Raw genomic sequence first — 23,960 nt, 5'->3', positions numbered from 1 at the left:
AAAATGGAGGCACGCATATTGACGTAGAACCGAGTGGTTCTCGGCATGAACATGAACCAAATATTGTCACACAGAAGTACAGACGTGGATGAAGTGAGGAGTCATCACAGAAGAGGTGTTGGCACGATGACGCTTAAGGTCTCCGTGAGAAGGTAAAGCGGCGCGTGTATTGCCCAGCTCATGCTAGGCATTTTAAAAATAAACCGTAACAGTTGATCCGCTATTGAGAAGACAACAGAACCATCTGTTGATCTTTGCACTCCAATTAACAAAACCATCTGTTGATCTTTGCACTCCAATTAACAAAACCATCTGTTGATCTTTGCCCTCACTCCATATTTTAGCATGTGAAAACAAAATACAGCAGGATTCCATTTTCGCCCACACTTCACACCAAGACAATGTACAAGAGATCAGTACTTTCAAACTGGGATACTATCTTTTCAAAAGATGAATTAATTTCATGGTGTTCAATATCCAAGCAAAACCCCATCAGATAACTATCACTGTTCCCAATAAGCACATTTGAAATGTGAATCTTCAGAGTGCGCTGTGCTTAACCGCTTCACACCAGGGCTCGGTGCTTGCCCCCGACAACCACATTTCAAGGGACAGCACAACACCGTGGCACGCTGTTAGTCTCTGTTACATCTTACTGGTCATAGCCTTCAACATGGGTTTAACACTCACTTTGTTGTTGCCTTAATTACTTTTTACACTGCATATTTTCAGATCGTCACTTTCAAAACAGGACTGCAGTTACTCTTTACAGTCTCACACACAGGTGGATCTGGCACCTTGAATTTGTTAGGGCGGCCATTGTCAGGGTCACTGGTGGGGCGGGTGCCAGACAGCTTAAATAGTTCAATGTCTTTAGTAATATTAGTACCTTAAGTCCAACTAGCCGTCAAATAGCCTTCTTTTCTCCACGCGTAAGTTCTTTTCCTTTCAAATCGTCACCAATATAACAATAAAAGAAGTCTCGTAGACAGCTCTTGTAGTTGGTAGTTTATTCATCAAGTTACAGCTTAATACCTTTCAATATACACCCCACCAGGAGCAGCCTCCTGGCTGCTCAATCCATCTTCTCCAACTGCTATCTCATCAGTACAAACATTCCTCACATTCCAAATAACATCATATTGCAGGAGCATCAGGCAGAGAGCAAGGACAGGGAAAGTGCATTACTTAACAAGCAGATTACTACACCAAGGTATCGTAAAAACAGATTTTTTGCCAATTGACGTGTATACCCAAATAGGCCTAGAGATGTCAAATAGCCTCATTATGGACTACTGGAGGTCTGCCAAATACAAAAAGTATTGCATCTGCAAAAAGGGATAACTCGTCCTCCTAATATGGGTCCCATCAGGGTGCTCATATCTGCATACCACACAGTATCCACCCAGCCAATGGCTCAATTGCCAGGGCAAGCAGCAAATGGGATAGCAGACAGCCCTGTCTTGTCCATCTAACCAACGAAAATTCCTATGACAAATTCCAATTCACCCTGACTAGAGCAATAGAGGTCGTGAAGTCCGGTTCAAAACCCATTTTCCGCAAGATATTCATCAGGTATGGCCATTCAAGAAAATCAAAAGCCTTTCTGGCATCTAAAGAGAGCATCACAGCATATTTCTTCGAAGTATTTGCTCTGGCTAGGGCAACATGTTGGTGTTGCAGGTAAGGACGTGTTGATTTGAGTGGTATAAAACCAGACTGGTCTGCGATATCAGTTTTTCTACCATAACAGAGATGATTAGCCAATACCATAGCCAATATTTTGGCCTCCACACAAATCAGAGATGGGTCTTCAGGGTGTGCAGTCTTCCAATGGTTTACGTTTTTTATGTTTTAAAACAATAGTTGCTGTTAGTAAATCGGAATATTTCCCTTCCTTTGGTTCTAGTAGAACAACTGTGTGAGGGTATATGCATAGCTTTCTGCTTAAGGCATTTTTAAAATTCAGGAGGCAGGCTGTTATGACCAGGAATCCTCTAACGTTAATATGTTTGATGGTTTCAGTCACATTTGCTGTCTCTATCTTTTTGTCCAGCATTGCCCTATCCTCAGCTGATATACTAGGAGTAGGATTACAGTCTACAAACTGCCGCAACTCTCCTTGGTGCCTCCCACCTCTTGGGCAATATAAGTTCTGCAAGTATCTAAAAGGTTTCTGCAACTTCATTTACAGTGGTGGCTTCATTGCTTTATGCTGTCCACATCCCTTACAACCACCTCCATCTTTGTTAGATATGCCAGCAGTTTCCAGTCTTGTTGCCCACCTCAAATTTTGAATTGTCGCACCCGGTGGTGTGCCTTAACTTCATCTTCTACTACCTGCTTGCATTCCGCTCTGACTAGGGTTCTTTCATGAGGGAGTTCATTGTTGGGGTCTTGCAGGAATTCAGTATTCAATGTACACAGCTGTCACTCTAGGTCATGCATGACCTTACCTTTTTCCCTGTGTCTCCCCAATGAGGTGGCTATCAGGTGCCCCGGATTGTTTTATAGGCTTCACACATCATAACTTCACACTCAACTGTCTCTGTATTTTCTATAAAAGATTGTTCGGCAGTGATGGTCAGGTGTTTGTTTGGTTCCCAGCTCCCAAGGGTCACGTCTCCAATTAACCTTATGTACTAGTGGTCTTGTATCTAATCTGGTATACAACGGAGAGTGGTTAGAGAGAACTCTCTGTAGGAACTGGGTATCAGTAAATCTAGCCTCCTTTGTCACTGGCACTAGACAAAAACCTAATCTGAAACCCAAAAGCATTTTTCCTGAGACATATTAATACTGCCTCTACCCTGGGTGAAACAACAGATACAGGCCCGCTAAACCAAAGGCACCTGTGAAATTAAAAGGTCTCCTGTCTTCCCTTCTAGTGTACATGGCTGACTAGGTCCCATCCATCACAAGCTGTAATTGTGAGGTTCGAATCACCCCAGGATTAAAAGTGCATCAGGCGTTTGGATAATCCAGCATCATCGACTAAAGCCCAAGGGAAAAATACAGAGAAATCAAATATTTGCCATTCCAATCGCATAGTATCCTAAGAAATGTACCCATATCTGTGTGACTGTAAAGGGTAGGGACCTGCAGCTGAGCACCCTCATCTCACATGAGCGGGATATGAAACCTGAATGTGCTCAAAACCTATATCTCCCCTTGCCAAGGAATCCAAAGTTTTTACCCACCAAATGCTAGGAGTAATAACTGATCTGGATCTTTGAGGGCAAGAAATTTCATTAACACCCCACACCACAGACATTCCAAGTTAGGATTCATAACTTGACTGAACCTTTCATTGGATTGACCATCACAATCGCCACCCTTTTCTTTCCACCCGATGTATCCATTGCAGTGTAGACAACCTGCGATCAGACCACTGCGTCATGAGATGCCAACTCTCATTCCAAATTCTAACAACAACATTCACCCCTTTTCTCCCTACTGCCTCATGCTGTGGGTCTAGAACTGCCACAAGCTATTTCAGTCCATCAGTTCGGCATCTGAATCTGCCATCACCTGTCTGGGATCTACTGCATCTGCTGCCATTGTTTTCGGTGATGCAAAGCTCCGGGTTCCCTCCTGTGCAGATGTCCAGATAGCCTTGAATCTCGTGGTCAACTGCAAGCCACCTTTCCAGCCATTCCCATAGTCATCTGGCATCGACAAGAATCACAATTGGCCCTCAGAAAGTATGTTTATTTTTGCGGGGAAAAATATCATACAGTTGATGTTCCTTTTGAACAAATCAGCTGGAGCTTTGTCTAGAATCACCTCCACTTTTGAGCTTCCTAAGTGTAGTTCAGAAAAACTATGATGATGTTCAGTTGCAGGGGGCTTTGTTGGCAAGCTGCCATCCCATTCTTCAAAGTTTTAAACTCTGGCAATCGGAAGGCAGTGACTCACTCCGGGTTTCGGTGGTATGCCTGGGACATGGTGCATCTATTTAATGGCCAAGTAGTTAGATTAGGTCTCTAGCTGAATTGTTTTCCTAAGTAAGTTTTGCACAAATAATTCAACCTCTAGTCCTTCAACCTTTTCTGGAAGGCCCACTAATAGAATGTTTCTTTTGGACCTTCCTGCAGCATCTTCTGCCCTGGCATACAAATGTTGGGTTGTCGTTATCAGATGGCGGATCTCAGTTGTGAGCATTTTAATTGTATTTGTATGTTCTTCCAGGGTACATTTGGCTTAGTTGACCCTGGCTGACATTTTGTTGAAATCCAGCCTTAGTAGATTAATATCTAGTGCAACTGTGTCTATCTTATTTTTCAGGGTGTACCTCTACTCTCCCTAGCTACAGGCAATTCTTTCAGTGTTTCATCTTGCTTTACTTGGCTGAATGACTGATTAGGCTCCTCCTAGGCAGGAGGCATTCCTAAATCCACATGTTTCAAATCTATTGGGCTGGGTGTTTTCTGTGGTTTATGTCTGCCCATGAAGTCATATGTGAGATCGAAAGTACGTTGCTCACAGATATCAAGTAGGTCTTGCTGTAAGACGTAGGACTCCTTCAAAACGTCTGTTTGCACAGTATCCCTATTGTGGTGTATTTTTACACTGTATGATTCAATAAACAAATTGGGGCAAGTGCAACAGAAAACCCAGCGGATGCCCCCAGAAGATTGTCCACTACTTCATTCATTCAATGGGACTTCCCAGAGCTGAGGCCGATCAGGTTCCTAATATTAGGCCCCTATAATACATATTCCAAGTACTCACACCTCTGTTCAACCATGCGTTTCTAACAAATAGCATACTCTCATCATGGAGAACCAGCGTACTTCACCCAATTTTCAAAATTGGTAGTAGATCAGCTCTGGCAAATTACATATTGGTTGCTCTCCTCATAGACCTTGAAGAATGGGTCACTTCCAGCAAGATCCTTCCAATTTCACAAACAGGCTTCAGACCAGCACAATGAACAATCTCTTTCCTTTGAACCTCCTAGCTGAAAAAGCCCTACAAAAGTCTACCAAATTGTACACCTTCTTTGTGGATTTAAAAGCAGCTTTTGACATGGTATCAATAGAGCTCCTATGGTTAAAGATGCCAAATGGGGCGTCCAGCCAAAGTTACTAAAAGCCATAACAAACATGTACTCCTACACTTGGGTCCAGTTAAGGCTAGGCAACAGAGAGAGAACCACAGTAAAGATTCCAACACATAGAGGCTTAAAACAAGAATGTGTGCTAGTCCCTAGTTTTTTTTGTATCTTTACAGCCAATTTAGACGCCAGGCTGTCAGAAGTCCAGAGCGACCCTCCCAAGCTAGCAAACCACCAAATCAGAAGTCTACAATATTCAGACAACTTAGTTTTATGTAGCTAGACCCCAATTAGCCTCTAGCGATTGTTAACCAAACTGTTGGAATATACAGAGGCGCTCGAACTACTCAAACTGTAATAAAACAAAGGTCATCTGTTTTTCCGTGAACACCAACAGCAACAAAAAAAAACAAATGGTTCGCAGCAGAGAACAGAACAGCGCAAGTCAGCTCATACAAATATTTAGGTTTGGTGGTAGACTCCAAATTAACATTTAAAGACCATCTAACCAAAAGACTAGCCCAGGCGAACAAACTGTGCTTTGCACTATAACACACTACGATCAAAACTAAGGTGCCCGTCCAATTCCCACCTTCTACAAGTAATTGCTGCCAAGTTTTTTGCAACACTCACTTATGGCTCTGAAAGTTTTAAAGGCAACGATGTAAATTTCCTGAATTTACAACAATCCAGTCTTTTTAAACACATTTTTAGAATCCCTCAATCTACCTCCCAGGCGCAGCTCCGACTGGGATTTGGGCTATTCAATAAACTGCCGGTAAGGTTAGCAGCAATAATCAAACTGTACTGGAGGATGAGAGCGGCACAAGAAGAATGTAAATTGAATACCTGGTAGGTCTCTACTGGTCGGAACTAAAGAACCAGCCTAAAAGTAAGAATGATTGGCCAACAGCGCTTCAGCAAGTGTTAACTGCCCTCAATATACTGCATAATACCAGCTTCCCCGCATTTAAAAAAAATTGCAAATAAAGCAGCTAAATAGAATGCCTGTTTATTGGATAACAGTGGTCCAAGACCTCTATAATTTATACGCTGAATGCATCAGTAGGTGATTCATTAATTAAACTAAGTTAGGAGCATATATACATTAGTCAGCTCTCTGCAAAAATGCTTATGTTTGTAAAGCAAAAATATATATATGGGCATGGAATAGATAACAGTATCAAAAGGAAGAGCAGTATTTTAATGCATTGCTCCACAGTTACACAAGTTAACAATAATTAACTGCAAAACATTACAGTCCATAACGGTTGCCCCGACGGAGTGTGCAACAAAGCAAAGGGTGCAAAAAGAGGGAGGTATGTGATTAGGAGAAGGAAAGGAATCAATTAAGTGGTGACACAAAATATTCAAGTAAATTACTAGCACAGTAACGGATCATCAATCACCCATCCTGCAAAAACCTGACCACTAAATGAAGAAGAAAACGAGAAACCTCTCATACATTGTACATAAATAAATCAATAATTTAGCACAACAATGTAGAGAATATTGGTTGGGTCAAGGTAATGTATATAAAGCGTCAACGTTTCGACTCGTCTTAAGGCCATACGGTGTATTATGCCTGGGCCATGCGAGTCTTTATCAGCACACTGGGGGCAACCAAGGGATTATCGATGTCCCTACAAAGAAAAATAAGTACATGTTTACACTGTCTAGCCCTAACTAATTCTAAAGAATTGCCCATTAATTCAATACACTTACCCTGACTGGTGTAAGTGTTTCAAGGGTCCACCTTACCAAGCTGGTGACTCAAAAGCCTACAAGGGGAAGGAATTAAATAAACCAGAATATATCAAGGTCCATTAGGTATGACGGTCAATTTAAAAGGGAGAGAGGCGGCCAATTCAATTACCTTGCGAGTTCCGATTGGATCCGGACATTAAAGGATCGAAGTAATTCAATACGCCGGCCAAATGTAAATATTAAGACCATATGGGTAGGGAGAGAGACATCTCCGACGTCGTGATCAATTAACTAAAAATGAAAACAATAATAGTAAAGCCTCTGGGTAAAACAACCCTAGCCAGAATCAGAACGGAACTACTCTTAAGTCGAGTCCCATATCGAGCACTCACCGTGAACGTATTTTTTCAAGGCGAGCAGAAGGCAACACAGCATTACCGGCTCAACACCAGTGAACCCGCCGCCATTCAATCCGGGGATATAAAGGAAGGACTAAAAGCCTTGTACGTGTAACGATATAGAAGATGGACCAAACGTGGTCCGAGTCAAACGATCACAGTGTGATCCGATCCCACTTGCATAAGTAAAAATTAACCGAGGGGGGTTCACCTGGGCACGATGGCCAATTCAATCACAATACCCAGTGGTCACAACGATTAAATCGTGAAAAACGCTGTCCTTCAATGAAAAGGGGCCAGCAGATTTTTAAGGGGTGGACATGGTTCTTGACAAAATTAGTTAATTTCCACAAGGTCCGCAGTGATTCCTGTTCCACTCTAGGATTAACCATGTGCAATAACGAGAAAATTCACTATTCCCATATCGCATACTCAAAATGAATAGCAGGGATGTATATAGTATTGAATCCTTAACTTTGCACATTGAACCCCAGCTTTGTGACAGCTCTAGATAGCACAATGCACTTTCACAATTTTCACAAAAGAGGACAGTGTATACTTTGCATATTTTACACATTGAATCAACTATCCTGTTAGATGTAATATGTATTATGTCTCATTTGCATACTCAAAATCAATAGTATGGCTGTTTATAGTTATGAATCCTTAATTTTGAACATTAAACCCCAGCATTGTGGCAGCTCCAGATAGCACAGAGCACTTTTATAATCCTCGGAAAAGAGGACAGTGTATATCTGCATATTTTGCATTTAGAATCAACTTCGCTGTTTTTAGATGTAATATGTATTATGGCTCATTTTAAGATTAATGTCTCAATTTTCCAGCTTTGGCCAGCATTATGTATTTTGTTTTTTTAAATGATAAAACGGCATGGAATATTCCAACACAAGGAATTCATGTTTTACGAGATCTTAATTAAGTCCCATTTTTAATTGACAACTCTGTTGGATTTGGATTATTCTATGCTAAATTGTAATGGTTTTAATTAACTACACAATAAATACATACTCCAAATATACCAAGTACCAGATCTCTGTCTCACTGGTGCCATTTACTGCTTGCTGTCCTGGTCGTTGTTGCTTTGGACAATGTGCATGGCATATTTTTTGTTTGCCAACATAGATTAGTCCATGTTCTTTTCAAACCTGTTCCTGGCCCAGTCCACTCGCCTAAGCATGTGGTTATTCGCTGTGTTCCAGTAAAATGAGTGTGCCACAGAGACTCAAAGGTGCTCATAACGTAGTCCCTGCTCTCCTTATTGGATGTTAAGCATTGATTCTAGCGGTCCTTCGACGTGCACAACTGGGGCCTTGCTGGTTTAAAGACTGGTGTAAGGAAACTTTTCTTTGTATGGCCACCCCCAAGTTTTTTGATTGATGATGCTGGCTTTTCGACTCAGAGTGCACAGATGCCTGCTGACCGGACCGCAAGTGCCAGTGCTATAACCCTAAAGTGTATGTCGAATTGGCTGTGCGCAATTGGAAATGGCTAACTTACATGTTAGAAAGTCCCTAGTATATCTGGTTCCCAGGGCATGTAAGTTAGAGGAGTACCCCAGAGCTTGCAGCACTGGTTGTGCCATCCTGGAGGCCTCCCACGTAAAGCAAGGCCCCCAGTCCGCCACTGCAGACTGGTAGAGTTGTGCACCGCTGGCCCGACTTTGCCACCACTACTTCTCTGTACATCTGTTTAAGTGATTCTTCTGGCCAGCCTATCGAGTCTTGAGCAGGGTGCAACATATGGCACAGGTATGGCATGTTTTTACATGTTCTAACAGTAAAAACGTGAAGCAGATGTTTTGCTGTGGAAAGGCTTGGTCGCTTGATTGGCGAGTGCAGTAACGCGAGCACCCCTGGCCACCTTGTCTCGAGTCTCAACTGACCTGCAAGGAACACCAAAGAAGGACTGCACTCCTGCACTAAGGGACCAACAAAAGGAGGCTGCACCATTGAATACTGCTCCTGCTGCATGTGGTAGCTATCGAAAAGATACTGTGCCTACAGTATCCTGCTCAAGGAGAACTTTTCTCTAGAGCCCAGCAAAGCCCAGAGACTCCAATGGCTAGATGACTGCCCTCCTGTTCGTAGCAGAAGGACACAATAGCTGAAGGAGCCTGCTGGGGCAGATTGGTAGCCCAAAGTTTCAAGCTGATATCACTGCCGCCGTGAAGCACCTGTGACCAAGACCAGAAGCACAGAGATGCACCAATTTCGCTGAACCCAGAAGTACTGTCAGAGAGCTACTGGGATCCTCGGAGGACAAGCTCTCTACCAGGCGACTGGTAGCCAAGTGATGACTGGGCATCTGCCAGCCTGGAGAGGACTTCGTGGGACGTCAACCTTGTGACCAAAAACACCACACCCAGCTCAGGGACTGAGGAATAGTCTCATCAAGACTCTGCATCGCATGCAAGCCTCCTTGGTGCATCTTCAGCATCCTTCATTCCTTGCACCAGGGCCACTCCAAAGGGATCCATTGCAACATGGAGAGAGTGCCTGGAACTGCTGGAGGGCTTATGTGAAGATAAGTGTTTTTGAGGACCTTGCTGGCTCACTGCCAGAGATGGTCACCCCAAGAGACTATCTGACAGCATTGCCACTTTCCCAAGATTCCCTTGAAAACGTTTTAAGTTTCCATGTGTCAAAGTAGTTGAATTTGCCAATATTTGTTTGTGGTGGAGTGAAATACTTTGATTTGTTGTTGCTTGTAAATTCCATTTCTCTGGAACCTTCCAGGCGATCTTTTGCGTTGTGGTGGACAATTCTCAAATACAGTCTATTTTAATGAATTAGTGTAGGATTTCTTGAGTGTCCCATTGATTTATTAAATTGCTTTGATGCGGTTTAAATGCTTTATACGAGTTTCTCCAGGAAAAATGAGCAAAGGCTCAACACACCAGCTTACCTCAGTTGCGTGGCCATGCTCCTATGTTTATTAATGTTGCATTTGGGGTGGTCTTCGAGCAGAGGCTGCAGGCGACGTCAGGGAGTCCTGGAGGGGTCATCCTATGGTGGACTCGGACTCTGGAATGCTGGGGACGTTGTTGGGACTGGTGGGCCACCAGGATTTGGGCCGTAGGCATCGGGTGCAGTGGTGGTTTAGGCGTCTGGTCTCTTGGTCTTCAGTAGGCTCGAAGTCTTTGTGATTCTTTTGAACAGTGTTGCTGTTCACAAGAGATGCAGTCTTTGTTGAAGGCAGCCAGTCCCCTCAGGGTTTCTGGGGGTTGCTTGTTGCAAGACAAGGTGACTTTGAGCGAAGGTTCTCTGGAAACTGTAGACGGGATGGTAGGCTGGGGCCAAGTCAGTGCTTCTCTGCAGTCAACTCTGCTGGGCATCTTCTTTCTTCCTTCTTCTTAGGTTGTGGGAATCTATCTTTGTTCAGGTCTGCTCCTAAATAATGTATTTAGAGGGCCTTTGAGGTCAGTAGGCAATGGGCTACTGACATTAGGATGACTACACCCTCGATGTGCTCATACCACTTAGGGGAGTGGGCACAATCCCTGATCCTGATTGGAGAGTGCCTGGCATCAGCAAGATGGCGGGCACTGAGGAGTGGGCTTCACCTCCCCTTACCCACCTGAGGGGTGGGGTTGGCAGAGTTGGCTTTCTGGGCTGTTCTAATTTTCACTGGCGAGCTTCTTGCCGAAAAGGAGGGGAGACAGGAAGGGGACCTGCTCTTGATAGCAGGAGAGGCTGGGGGAGTCGCATTAGAAAGGCGGCAAGGCCATTGAAGCTCCCTTGCCCCAGATGGCCAGGACACTAGAGTTAAGTTGTTTTTCAGGGGGCATCTCTAAGATATCCTCGGAGTGCATTTTTCATTAAATCTCACACTGGCATCAGTGCGGATTTAATGTGCAGTTTTCAGTAAAGCCATTATAGTGCTGTGGAGATCGTAAAAAACTCCCAGCACCATATACTCTTAATGGCATTATGGCACTTACGTCTAAGAATTGGTCTAGACACTGTAGGGGTACAGGGCTCATGCACCTGCACCCTCATCACTGGTATAGTGCACCCATCTATACTTCTAGGCACTGCACGCAGGGATGTGTGCAATGTCGATTCTTCACTTTGTCTGCACCAAAATACGTAGCCTGCAATGGCAGTGTGTGTGTGAAGGTACAGGGCCCCTAAAGGTGGCACAATAAGTGCTGCAGCCCTTAGGGACCTTCCCTGCCCACAGTGCCCTTGGTATCCATGGTACCTTTTACAAGGATCTGATATGTGGCCATAGAGGTGCCAATTGGGGGTACAAGGTACAGTTTTGGGAAATGATACAGGTCATGGATACCTGATTGACTTGATGTGCCCCGAGTCCCTGCCAAAGTGCATCAGTAGTCTGACAAAAAGTGGGCAGGTTACTGCAACAGAAACCCAGCTTCCTACCTGGTCTTATCCAAAGAAGAATTTGTGCACCTCAGTAAACGATCCTGTATCTTTTTTGAACCACACCTTGCTACCAGCTGGTCTCTGATCAAGTTTGAAGTGAAGTTGTCAAACTCACCCTTAGCTGCCAACATTTGTAATGCTGTAATAAATGTATCAATTCTTTCATTGGGCTGCAGCATTCTTTTAAAAACGTATATCGATGTACTACTATATTTTTCATTTCTTAAAAATACTTGCCTAACTGAGCTACTGCTGTTTTAAACTCATCCAGACCCTCATCTTCTGTGGATTCATGCTCAGGTAGTTGATCATACACATTCTGACTCAACCCCATAAAAAATAGTACATTAGACTCTTCCTTTCTTCAGCCCTAAATTTTTGCAAATCAATTGCCCCTAAATATGCTTCAAATTATCTTAACTATAGATTCCATTCTAATGGTGGTTCACCTGGGTCTTGCAGAAAAGGAGGAGAAACATTTTGCATTTTTGCAATACAGTTAGAATGAACAAAAAAAACACACAAAAATAGACCTGTAAAAAAATAGAAACCTTAAAAAAAATTGAGTCAAATCTAGAGTGATTGACTAGTAAACTGAATGCACAATATAGATTTTTTTTTATAAAGTGTGCAAATCGCTGAAATTTGCACAATATAGTTACTTATCCTAATGTAAGTGTGTAAATCGCTGAACTTTACATCAATGTTGACATTTGGCACATCCAGCCCTTTGGCAAGCATGTTTAACATATTATGCCACAATAAAGCATGCAAATCGCTGATTGCCTGTTTGCATTATTAGGCTTATACTATTACACAGTAAAGCGTGCACATCGCTGTTTGCCTTTTTGCATGATTCCAGATAGTAGTCCTACTTCTATCTTTAACGACAAGCCAGGCAGGAAGGCTGAGGAAGGATACAGGCAGAGTTGACAGGAGCACGACCTGCTTTACCCGAACAGGTTAATGCTAGCACACAGTGCTGTGCACATTCTATCTTTTCTCCTTACTGCACTCTCAAAGCGGCTCAAACAAGAGCTTGGACGCGCTTGACTGCTTACAATCTGATAGCAATATGGCTCGTGGTAACAAAATGGGCGGACACGCTCCTCGCATGTAGAGTATGGACTGTTGGAATGTAGTATATGCGGCCTACACTCGCCAACTAAGGCGCACAAGATGATGACTGCTGAGGCTTCACGCTCTAACTCCGGTGACAGTTAATGTTATAAGGATGCACAAAAAAGGTAACCAAATTCGCCAAAAAACTAGAGTCAAAGCTCTTCTCTTGTTTTTAGCCGAAATGCTGCTCTGCAACACCGCTTACCTCTTTTCTTTACATTAAATGATGGTTACCTTGCTCTTTCTTCCGCACGTTATGCTCTGGCCCCTGTTTTCTCCTTCAATGCCCCGAGTACGCTCTTTCTCTTTGCTCCATTTCTCCACTCCTCTCCAAAATATTGAAGGGAGCACTCATAAACGCCTTAGTGTTCAAGTTATTTATTTAATGAGCTAAGGCATCTGCTCAACAGGGGCTCAGATATAACTGTTGTGCATATAATCCTGTGACGTCAACGGGCAATCTATGACTAATCACACTCTATCCACTACATCACCACAGAGTGGCAGAATATCATATGCATCATGTTGAATGACATCTAGCACCTAAAGTGAATCTGAATCTGTGCCAAAGATATCATGCACCGTGTGCCAATAGTGTTGGCATGAAGTTTTCTGCTGATCCTCCCTTTACCTTTCCTCCTCTACTATATCCTAGACCTCTCTTCAACAACTGCAAGATGGCCTTAGACTAGGACACCAGCCCCTCTGTGCATGGCATCAGGGCCAGTGGTGCCAGAAGGAGTTAACAGATGAGGGCCTCACTGTTGGAATGACTCTGGATGGCATGGGGTTGTTCCATGCGGAAAGGAAGGATCACATGGGAAAGAGGAAAGACTAGCTGTAAGATACATAAACATAGGCCCAAAAGGTCCCCTGAGGCCTAGAGCATCTCAAAGGGACTGATTCGCACTAAAATATCTTCAGCATCGCATGGAGGAACAAGCCTGGATAAGCTCTGGGAATACCGGTTAAGCCTGTGGTGGCACAGGTATGGTGTCTCAGGAAGAGGGCCCGAGGACAACTGCGCAGGGCGCAGAGAAGGCTTCATTTACTTATTTCTCAACTGTGAGTGGACTTTCGGCAAGGCATCTTTTTTCCTCTTCTCCCTAGAGGATTTTAACTAAGGAGAGGAGCAGCCTTTTGAAGGACCACGACTAGGTCGACACAAGCCATAAAAATTTGGCCTCACACTTTATGGCCTTGGGATGCATGAGGTGCCACAGCACACACAACAAAGCACACAGAAGTCCTGGTAATGGTCTTGCAGCATGTACCGGAAATAGAGATAGTCTGCATGCCCCATGGGCAGCTGGTAGTTTGGCAAGTCTTCGTACCTGTGCTGATCACTCTATTCAAGAAGGAACTAAGGAGGTTTGTCATAATGGAGTGCTTTCCTGCGGCTACAGTTCATAGGAAGCGTGTCTTCCTTCTACAACTTCCTTTGTTCCAGGAAATGTTTATTCAGCTCAGAGACTCTTGAATTTTGGGACCATCACTGACGAACAAGTTACTTACCTTCGGTAACGATATATCTGTAAGAAACATTAGTTAGTATTAGTTTCCTTACCTTAGAATATCCCCAGGCGTCAGTCTGGATCCGGAAACTTTTGCGTAGCAGTACCCCTGCGCGTCGGTAGGCGTCGTCTGCAGGCGTCCCCTGCGGCTCCGCGTCCGTCGTTGGCGTCGTGCGCCGTGATGACGTCGCTGGAGTATATAGACGCCGCCTCCGCGCGCTGACGTCAGTTCTTTGCACACAGCTTTTCCGCGCCAGAACACGCAGAGCCATGTGAGAACCAACACTGGTGCCATTTGAAACTAGGGCCCTGAAAGGGATTGTCCTTAACCCTAGGTATCAGTTCGCAGAACGGGGAGGATGGGTGGGTCGGTAAGGAATCTAATACTAACTAATGTTTCTTACAGATATATCGTTACCGAAGGTAAGTAACTTGTTCATCTGAAAGAAACACGTTAGTATTAGATTCCTTACCTTAGAATAGATACCCCAGCAATACCAACCCCGGTGGTGGGTCTGCGAACCAATACATTCCTACACCAGAAAGTCCTGGAGGACAGAACGGCCAAAGAAGCCATCCCTCCGGACTTGACTGTCCAGGCAGTAGTGCCTCGCAAAGGTGTGCAGCGAGGCCCACGTAGCCGCCTGGCAAATGTCCTGCAAGGGGACTCCCCGGCCCAGGGCAGTAGTAGCCGCCGTGGCCCGAGTGGAATGGGCCCTCAGCCCAACAGGAGGCTCCTTCCGAGCCAAAGAGTAGCACGCTTTGATGCACAGAACGACCCACCGAGAGATGGTCCGTTTATGTACCGCCCGTCCCTTCTTCGCACCCACGTAGCCAACAAACAGTTGGTCATCCACCCGGAACTGGCGTGTGCGATCCATGTAAAATGAAAGCGCACGTTTTGGGTCCAGACGATGGAGCCGCTCTTCATCCTTTGAAGGATGCGGAGGCGGGAAGAAGGAGGGGAGGGTGATGGACTGCCCGATGTGAAAAGCAGAAACTACTTTGGGCAGAAAAGAAGGTCTAGTCCTTAGAACCACCTTGTCTGGATGAATGGACAAGAAAGGAGGTTTGACAGAAAGAGCCTGGAGCTCACTCACTCTCCTGGCAGAGGTGATGGCAACCAGGAAGGCCGTTTTCAAAGTCAAGAGACGGAGAGGACAGGAATGAAGTGGCTCAAAGGGAGCACACATCAAAAAGGTTAGAACCAGGTTCAAGTCCCACTGAGGCATCACAAACGGAACAGGAGGATACATGTGTGTGATGCCCTTCATGAATCTCGTTACAACAGGGGACTTGAACAAAGAAGGCTGATCAGGAAGCCTTAGAAAGGCTGAAAGGGCCGAAAGGTAGCCCTTGATAGTGCCCAGAGCAGAGCCCTGCTGGGCAAAAGAGAAGAAAAAGAACAACCTCGGAAAGAGGGGCAGAAAGAGGGTCCACAGCCTTTGCTGTACATCATGCCACAAATCTGTTCCACCGACAGGCGTATACCGGCTTTGTGGAGGGACGCCTGGCTGCCAGAATCACATCACAGACTTCAGGAGGCAAGTCAAATGGCCTCAACTGCCGCCGCTCAATCTCCACGCATGGAGGTGGAGGCTGGACAGGTTCGGGTGGAAGACCGTCCCCTGCTGCTGCGACAGAAGGTCCTCCTGAAGGGGCAGGCGGATCGGGGGACCGACTGACATGCTGAGTAGCTCGGGATACCAGTACCTTCGAGCAAAGTCCGGAGCCACAAGGATGACTTGGGCCCGGTCGCGCCTGATCTTCTTCAGCACTCTGGGCAGAAGTGGTATAGGCGGAAAGGCGTATAACAGACCGCAACTCCACTCGCGCCGAAAGGCGTCGCCGTGCGAGTGCCGTCTTGGAAACTCCAATGCGCAGAACTGAGGACATTGCGCGTTCTCTTCTGTGGCGAATAGATCTAACCAAGGCTCTCCCCATTGCAGAAAGAGGCCTTGCGCCACGTCCGAGTTCAGACGCCATTCGTGATCCATCGAGCACCGACGGCTGAGTTCGTCCACCCTGGCGTTCAGAGAACCTGCCAGGTGTTGAACCGTCAGAATCACGCCCTGACGTTCCAGCCATTGCCAGAGACGCAGAGCCTCCTGGCAAAGGGTCCACGACCCCACCCCGCCCTGCTTGTTGCAGTACCACATGGCGGTGGTGTTGTCCGTGAACACCTGCACCACACTCCCGTTGACAAAGGGGAGGAATGCCTTCAGTGCTAGACAAATCGCCCGTAGCTCCAACAGGTTGATATGGAGCCGCGACTCCGCCGGAGACCAGATGCCTCTGATCTCCGCCTCTCCCAAGTGGCCTCCCCAGCCCTGGAGGGACGCGTCCGTCACGACAACGTGCTCCGGTTGGGGAAGGGAGAGGGACTTGCCCCTGACCCAATCGCGGTCCGTAAGCCACCACTGCAGTTGTCTCGCAGTGCCCTCCGAGATCAAGACGTGGTCGGACAAGTTGCCCTGATGCTGGGCCCACTGAAACTTCAGGTCCAACTGCAGAGCCCGCATCCGCCACCTGGCGTGATGCACCAGAAGGATGCAGGAAGCCATCAGCCCCAGCAGCCGCAGCGTCAACCTGACCGAAACCCGGGATAGCGGCTGAAAGATGGGAATCAAAGCCTGTATATCCCGGACCCGCCGTTCCGGAGGATAAACCCGAAACTGTGCCGAGTCCAGAACCGCTCCGATGAAAAGGAGCTTTTGAGAGGGACACAGGTGTGATTTCGGCACATTGATGGAGAACCCCAGTTCGTGCAAGAGGTCTGCCGTCATCTGAAGGTGGTGGACGACTGTCTGGGGCGAGCCCGCCTTCAACAACCAGTCGTCTAGGTAGGGGAAGACTGAAACCCCTAACCTGCGCAGATGGGCTGCGACCACCGCCATCACCTTTGTGAACACCCGTGGGGCGCTGGTAAAGCCGAAGGGGAGCACGATAAACTGAAAGTGCTCCTGGCCTACCGTGAACCGCAGGTAACGCCGGTGGGCCGGCAGGACGGGGATGTGAAAATACGCATCCTGCAAGTCCAACGCTACCATCCAGTCTTGCGGGTCTAGAGCAGCCAAGACCTGAGCTAATGTCAACATCTTGAACTTCTCCTTCCGGAGGAAGCCGTTGACGTTCCGTAGATCCAAGATAGGACGTAGGCCCCCTTTGTCCTTCTTGGGCACCAGAAAGTAGTGGGAATAGCAACCACGCCCTACTTCTGGCCCAGGAACGCGCTCGATGGCCCCCTTGGCCAAGAGGGCCGTAACTTCCTCCTGCAGAAGTGTCAAGTGGTTCCCCCGACACACGGTGGTTCTGCGGTGGCATGGCTGGAGGATTGGTCTCGAAGGGGAGGGAGTAGCCCCTTCGGACGAGTTGCAGCACCCACCTGTCCGATGTGATTGCGCGACAGCGGGCGTGGTGATGGCGAACCCTGCCACCCACTGGCGTCGCATGGGCCTGAAAGCACGGACTAGGAGGATTTGGAGGCGGATGCTGCGGGGGGAGGTGTGGCCTGACCTCACCATTGCCCCCGACCGCCTCCACGGCGGTTTCCACGGCCGCCACCGCGTTGATAAGATTGTTGCGGCGCGTGGCTGGCAGCACGTGTGGGGACGCCCCTTCCTTGGCCACGAAAGGAGCGAAACGAACCCGTTTGCTGGCGCTGGGTCAAACACACAGGCGACAGCCATCAAACGGCATGTCCATCAAGGCATTCTGGACATCTGCCGAAAAGATGGCGGATCTCAGCCAGGCGTGGCGACGAATCGCCACCGTCGTGGACATCGCTCTGCCCAGCGAGTCGGTCGTATCAAGACCACACCGTATGGAATATTTTGCTGCGTCTCGGCCCTCAGCCACAGCCTTGCTGAGCTTCGCCCGCACCTCCATGGGGCATTCTGGCAGCAGTTCCGCGACCGTATCCCACACAGAGTGGGTGTAGCGGCCCAAGAGGCAAGCGGTGTTGCAAGATCGCAGTCCCAAACTCAGGGACGAGAAGACCTTCTTGCCATACTGGTCGTACCTCTTAGATTACCGGTCGGGCGGGGCCGACGGGAATGCGGTCTGGGAAGTCGAGGCCTGGATCACCAGACTCTCAGGGGTGGGATGGGTGGACAGGAACTTGGGGTCGTCTGGACACGGACGGTGGCGTCTGGCCACGTTCCTATCAACAGGCGAACCTGAAGAGGGCCTGGACCACGTGCCCAAAGAACGTCCGACAAGGCTTCGTTAAACGGCAGCAGTGGCTCCTGTGGGCATGACTGCGGTTTGAAGACCTCAGTGAGGATGTTAGGCCTCACGGCCGCGACAGGGAGCTCAAGGTGTAAGGCCTTGGCAGCCCTCATCAACACCACTGAATAAGCAGCCCCCTCCTCCGATGCCACGGTAGGAGGCGAGACAAAACCAGGGTTAGGAGAGTCGTCCAGACCACTGGCATCACCCAAGTCACCTGACCAGTCCACGTCGTACTGACACTCACGGGACAGAGGGTCCTCAGACCCCTCCCAACCCTCTCCGTACTCTACATCATCTCCATATTCGGAGTCAACAATGTAGACCGGCTCCTCGGGGTTCACAGGCCCCATCGGCGTCGGGGGGGGGGGGGGGGGGGGGAGTCGGGGGTACGATGACGACGCCCCGACTTCTTGTGTTTCTTACCTGAGGAACCTGACGAATGGTGACGACTTCCGGAGCGCTCGGCATGGCTCCGCGACCGCTCCCTCGAACGCTCCCTGGACCTCCGGCCGGACCGGGACCGCTCTCGACGCGGGGCCGACACCCGGAGCACGAGTAGCTTGCGGGACCACTCCCATCTAGCCTTATTAGTCAGGGCCCGGCAATCGACGCAGGCGTCCACGTCGTGGTCGGGGCCCAGGCACCGGAGGCAGAGTCGGTGATGGTCCGTGACCGACATCGTGCGGTCACAACCGTCACAATTCTTGAAACCGGGCATCCTACCGGCACCAAAAAGATATAAGAAGTTAACAAAACTTGGTCAAAAGACCGGAGTACTGCTCTTCGGATCTGCGCTTACTGGCGCGGAAAAAAGAAGAACTGACGTCAGCGCGCGGAGACGGCGTCTATATACTCCAGCGACGTCATCACGGCGCACAACGCCAACGACGGACGCGGAGCCGCAGGGGACGCCTGCAGACGACGCCTACCGACACGCAGGGGTACTGCTATGCAAAAGTTTCCGGATCCAGACTGACGCCTGGGGATATTCTAAGGTAAGGAATCTAATACTAACGAGTTTCTTTCAGATAGAGCTTTGGACAGCTTTCAATTACCAGACTGCAACACAGATCTTCTAGGATCTCTTCAGGTGGATGTAGCATAGTCTAAAATGAAGCAACATGCAATAAATACAGACGGATTGTGGCTGTCTGAGCCAAGGCCATGGAGAGCTCACTAGTTGGGCATCAAAATGATATGTGTTGAAGAGGGGGGGGGGTGCAGATGATGGACCTGCTCAGGAGGCAGGAACCACAAACAAGATGCTTTGATAGGGACCAGGTTGATGAGACACTAGCCTTCACTAGCGCAAACTGTAGGTTTGCTGTTGATATGGTTTTGGAAAACTCCACTGACGAGGACTTCATTAGACAAGAGGCATTCTTGAGAAGACAGCCAATGGCACAGAACTCATAGAAAGTGTATCTTAGGCAGGATCACTGATAGGGAGAAGGTAGACCGGCACAGATGTCAAAGGAGCACTAAGCTGCTGGTGCTGAAACTATGGATGGGAAACCAGGATTTTTCAAGGGGGACTTTATTTTTTAAAGTAAGCCTTGACAACGTCTGTGAAACAAACCGCCTGTGGAATCAGGTGGTGAGGGGATTTCTGCAGCTAGTGGTCGAAGAGCCAGGTCTTGAGCAGTCTTCTGAAGGCCGGGACGTCTGCTGTCCGTCGTAGGTGGAGGGGGAGGGTGTTCCAGGTCTTGGCAGCGCGGTGGGAGAAGGATCTGCCCCCGGAAGTGGTTCTGTGGATGCGCGGGACGGCGGCCAGGGACAGGTCGGTGGAGCGGAGTTTCCTGCTGGGTGCATAGAAGGACAGTCGGCTGTTGAGATGGGCTGGGTCGGTCTTGTGGAGTGCCTTGTGTGCGTGGATCACGAGTATGAATGTGATTCTTTTGTCGACGGGGAGCCAGTGCAGGTCTCTCGGGTGCGGGGTGATGTGGTCTCGGCGTGGGACATCTAGGATCAGGTGTGCGGAGGCGTTCTGGATTCTTTTGAGTCTGTTGATGAGTTTGGACGGGGCTCCGGCGTAGAGGGCGTTTCCATAGTCGAGTCGACTGCTGACGAGGGCGTGGGTGACAGTTTTTCGTGTGTCCACCGGGATCCATCTGTAGATCTTGCGGAGCATACGGAGGGTGTGGAAGCAGGAGGAGGAGACTGCGTTGACTAGGTTGGTCATGCTGAACTTTGAGTCGAGGATGACTCCTTGGTTGCGTGCGTGGTTGGTTGGTGCCGGGGGGGTTCCCAGTGATGTTGGCCACCAGGAATCGTTCCACGCTGAGGGGCTGGGCCCAAGGATGAGGATCTCCGTCTTGCCGTGTTCAGCTTGAGCTGGCTAGCCTCCATCCAATCGGCGACGGCCTTCATACTCTGGTGCAGGTTGGATTTGGCGGTGAGGGGGTCCTTGGTGAGGGAGAGGATCAGCTGGGTGTCGTCAGCATAGGAGATTATGTTAAGGTTGTGTAGTCTGGCTATGCGAGCGAGGGGAGCCATGCAGACGTTGAACAGTGTCGGGCTGAGGCAGGATCCCTGCGGGACGCCGCAGATGGTTTTGGTGGCTCCGGATTGGAACGGGGGGAGGCGGACTCTCTGGGTTCTTTCGGAGAGGAAGGAGGTGGTGGTTCAATCCAGGGCCTTGTCTCGGATCCCTGCATCGTGGAGGTGTGTGCGTAGTGTGTGGTGGCAGACCGTGTCGAAGGCGGCGGAGAGGGAGGTGAGGGCTGCTGTTTCGCCGTTGTGGAGTAGGATTCTGATGTCGTCTGTGGCAGCGATGAGGGTAGTCTCGGTGCTGTGGTTGCTGCGGAAGCCTGACTGGGATGGGTCCAGGATGCTGTTTTCTAGGTAGCTGGTGAGCTTTTCGATGACTTTCGCAGGGAACAGGAGCAGGGAGATGGGCCGGAAGTTCTTGAGGTCGCTCGGGTCTGCCCTTGGGTTTCTTTAGTTGGGCGTTGATCTCGGCGTGCTTCCAGCAGCGAGGTTGTCGCACAGGGCTTGTGAAGGCGGAATGTCATTGGTGCAGGATCTAGGATTGGAAAGTTCTTTCACAATGTTGAAAAGCTCTTTGCTGTTGTGGGCGCTGCTGTCGAGGCGGTCTTTGAATGAGGCTCTTTTGGTGGTCCTGATGGTTGTGAATGGTGTCTTTGTGGGCTGCGCAGTTGGCGGGCGTTCTATCGCTGAGCAAGAAGTTTTCAAGTTTACGGCAGGTGCACATGGAGGCCAGGAGCTCCGGGGTGAACCAGCTGGCTCTCTGGCTGGTGTCTGTTGGTGGGTTGTCTCACTGGTGCTAAGGTGTTGGCACAGTCTTCCATCCAGAGTCTGAGGGTGCGGGCCCCATCCTCGGGGTCGGTGGATTGAGTGTGAGGTGTGTTTCTAGTAGGTCCTTGGTGACTTTGCCCCAGCATCTGCGGGGGATCTGTGGGGTGCGGTGGTGTTTGATGGGTTTCTGGAAGGTGAAGTGGACGCAGTGGTGGTCGGTCCAGGTGAGCTCAGAAGCGTGGCTGAAGGCAGAGTGTGGGCTGGAAGAGAAGATGGCATTGAGCGTGTGGCCAGCGATGTGGGTCGGGGTTGTGACGATCTGTTTCAGTCCGAGGGTGGCGAGGTTGTCGACCAGGGTGGAGGAGTTGCTGTCGTTGTTGTTTTCCAGATGGTAGTTCAGATCGCCAAGCAGGATGTAGTTGGTGGAGGTCAGTGCGCGTGCTGATGAAGTCGGCGATGGAGTTGCAGAATTGGTGATGTGGGCCGGGTGGTCTGTAGACGAGGGAGCCTCTGAGGGTGGTCTTGGGGTCCGTGTGGATCTTGAAGTGCATGTGTTCGTCGGTGGTGAGGGTGTCGTTGGTGTTTGTGGAGACCTTGATGGTGTTCTTGTGGATTATGGCGATACCTCCTTCGACTCAGTTGGTGCGGTCTCTGTGGGAGATCTTGTATCCGTCGGGGATGGCCACTGCGATGTCTGAGGTGGGGGCTTCGTTCATCCAGGTCTTGGTCAAGAAGGCCACGTCTGGTGATGTGGTGGTGAGTAGGTCCCAGAGCTAGATGGCGTGCTTGCGCGCGGAGCAGGTGTTGAGCAGGATGCCACGCAGTCGGTTGGGTTCCGTTGCTGTGGGTGCATCTGCGTCTTTGATGCAGGAGAAGCTGCAGTTCCGGCAGGAGAAGGGGCTGTGAGTGCGCTTGGGGGTGGCTTTGTAGCAGCTGAAGGTTCGTCCGTGGTTGAGAGCGATGAGGGTGTTGGTGTCGTAGCGGTAGTCCTGGGTGGTGTGGAGGCAAGGGGTTCTGGCGCTGGGCGCGGTCCAGGCGCGGACGGGCGCAAACGGGCTTGCCTTAGGCGCGCCTTTGGCGCGCGGCCACCATTTAAGGGGCGGTGGGGAGGGGGGGATTAAGCTGGGAGGCGGGAGGGTAGGACGGGCAGCGAATGGGCACAGGGGCGGGCCGCAGGGGAGGCAGCAGCGGGAAATACACGACGGGCAGGGGTACGGGCACCACGCGGGGGAGGGGAGGGGGGGTGTCAAAAGAACGAAGAAGACAAAATCGCGAAAATGGGCAGGGGGCACAGTCACACAGCAGCGGGGGTACAGAAAATCAAGAAGGGGTCAGGGGGCACAGGCACACAGCAGCGGGGGTACAGAAAATCAAGAAGGGGTCAAGGGGCTCAGGCACTCAGCAGCGGGGGTACCGGTCACGCAGTGGCAGTGGTGCGAGACAGGAGCCAGGGTGCAGGGGGCACCAGCACAGGAGGCGGTAACAGGAGGGAGACACTGGCGCACGGGGCGCTGCAGCGGAGGGGGAGCGAGATAATGTAATGTACTATCATGTAGAAGACCTAGTAACATATTTGAAAGTACTACACTAATTACAATAAAGTAGGCTTTTAAAAAAAATTCATATTATACTTAGTTCAGACATTCTTTGATTATCAAAACACATTTTGTAACTCATCATGATTGTAATTCATAACAAAGAACCAAAATATTAAATATATTCGATACACACCTGAAAAATGTTACAAAGAACTGTACAAGGTCCATAAAGTTGCTGTGCTGTGAAAATGCAATCTGGAAGACAAAATAAAAACACTTTATGAGTATACCTCTCAAATTTGTAGAAGTACCAAAAAACTTGACTAACCCACGATTTCTGGGATTTGGATATACATATTTGACATGCTTAACTTGATGTTTTTTTTATTAAAAAAAAAGTTATGCAGTTCTATGTAGTTATAAATAATATGGGTTACTAATGGAGTTTATTGTGCTTGTGTTGGCAGACTTGCAAACTAAATTGATCTATATCTGAAGCAATCAGTGGAAAGACCCACTCGGCTATCACATATATCTGTATACATCTTAGAAATTCATGTGTTAAAAAGTACCTTGTAAGGGTATAATGCAGCTCACCATATACTGTAAATGTTCTTGTAACTGAAATCCTTAAATCATTTTTACACTTGTGCAAAATATATAGTCAATTATATTTAGAAGTAATCTGAAGCCAGTTTTTACTTTTTGCTTAAGGTGTGGTC

At 48.5% G+C, this 23,960-nt stretch overlaps 1 protein-coding gene across 1 annotated transcript in view; it reads right to left on the bottom strand.

Moving 5' to 3' along the window:
* Window positions 1-23,960, bottom strand: part of ATRN (attractin) — a 960,574-nt gene that overhangs the window by 166,678 nt on the left and 769,936 nt on the right. The window contains exon 25 of the mRNA XM_086964304.1: window positions 23,432-23,493. Within this exon, the coding sequence (XP_086820430.1) occupies window positions 23,432-23,493 (62 nt within the window). The remainder of the gene's footprint in view (window positions 1-23,431; window positions 23,494-23,960) is intronic.

The sequence above is a fragment of the Lissotriton vulgaris genome, chromosome 3_2 (genome assembly GCF_964263255.1).
Source record: "Lissotriton vulgaris chromosome 3_2, aLisVul1.2, whole genome shotgun sequence".
NCBI lineage: Eukaryota > Metazoa > Chordata > Amphibia > Caudata > Salamandridae > Lissotriton > Lissotriton vulgaris.
Note: the sequence above shows the minus strand (reverse complement) of the source record. Positions and strands in the feature narration are given on the sequence as shown.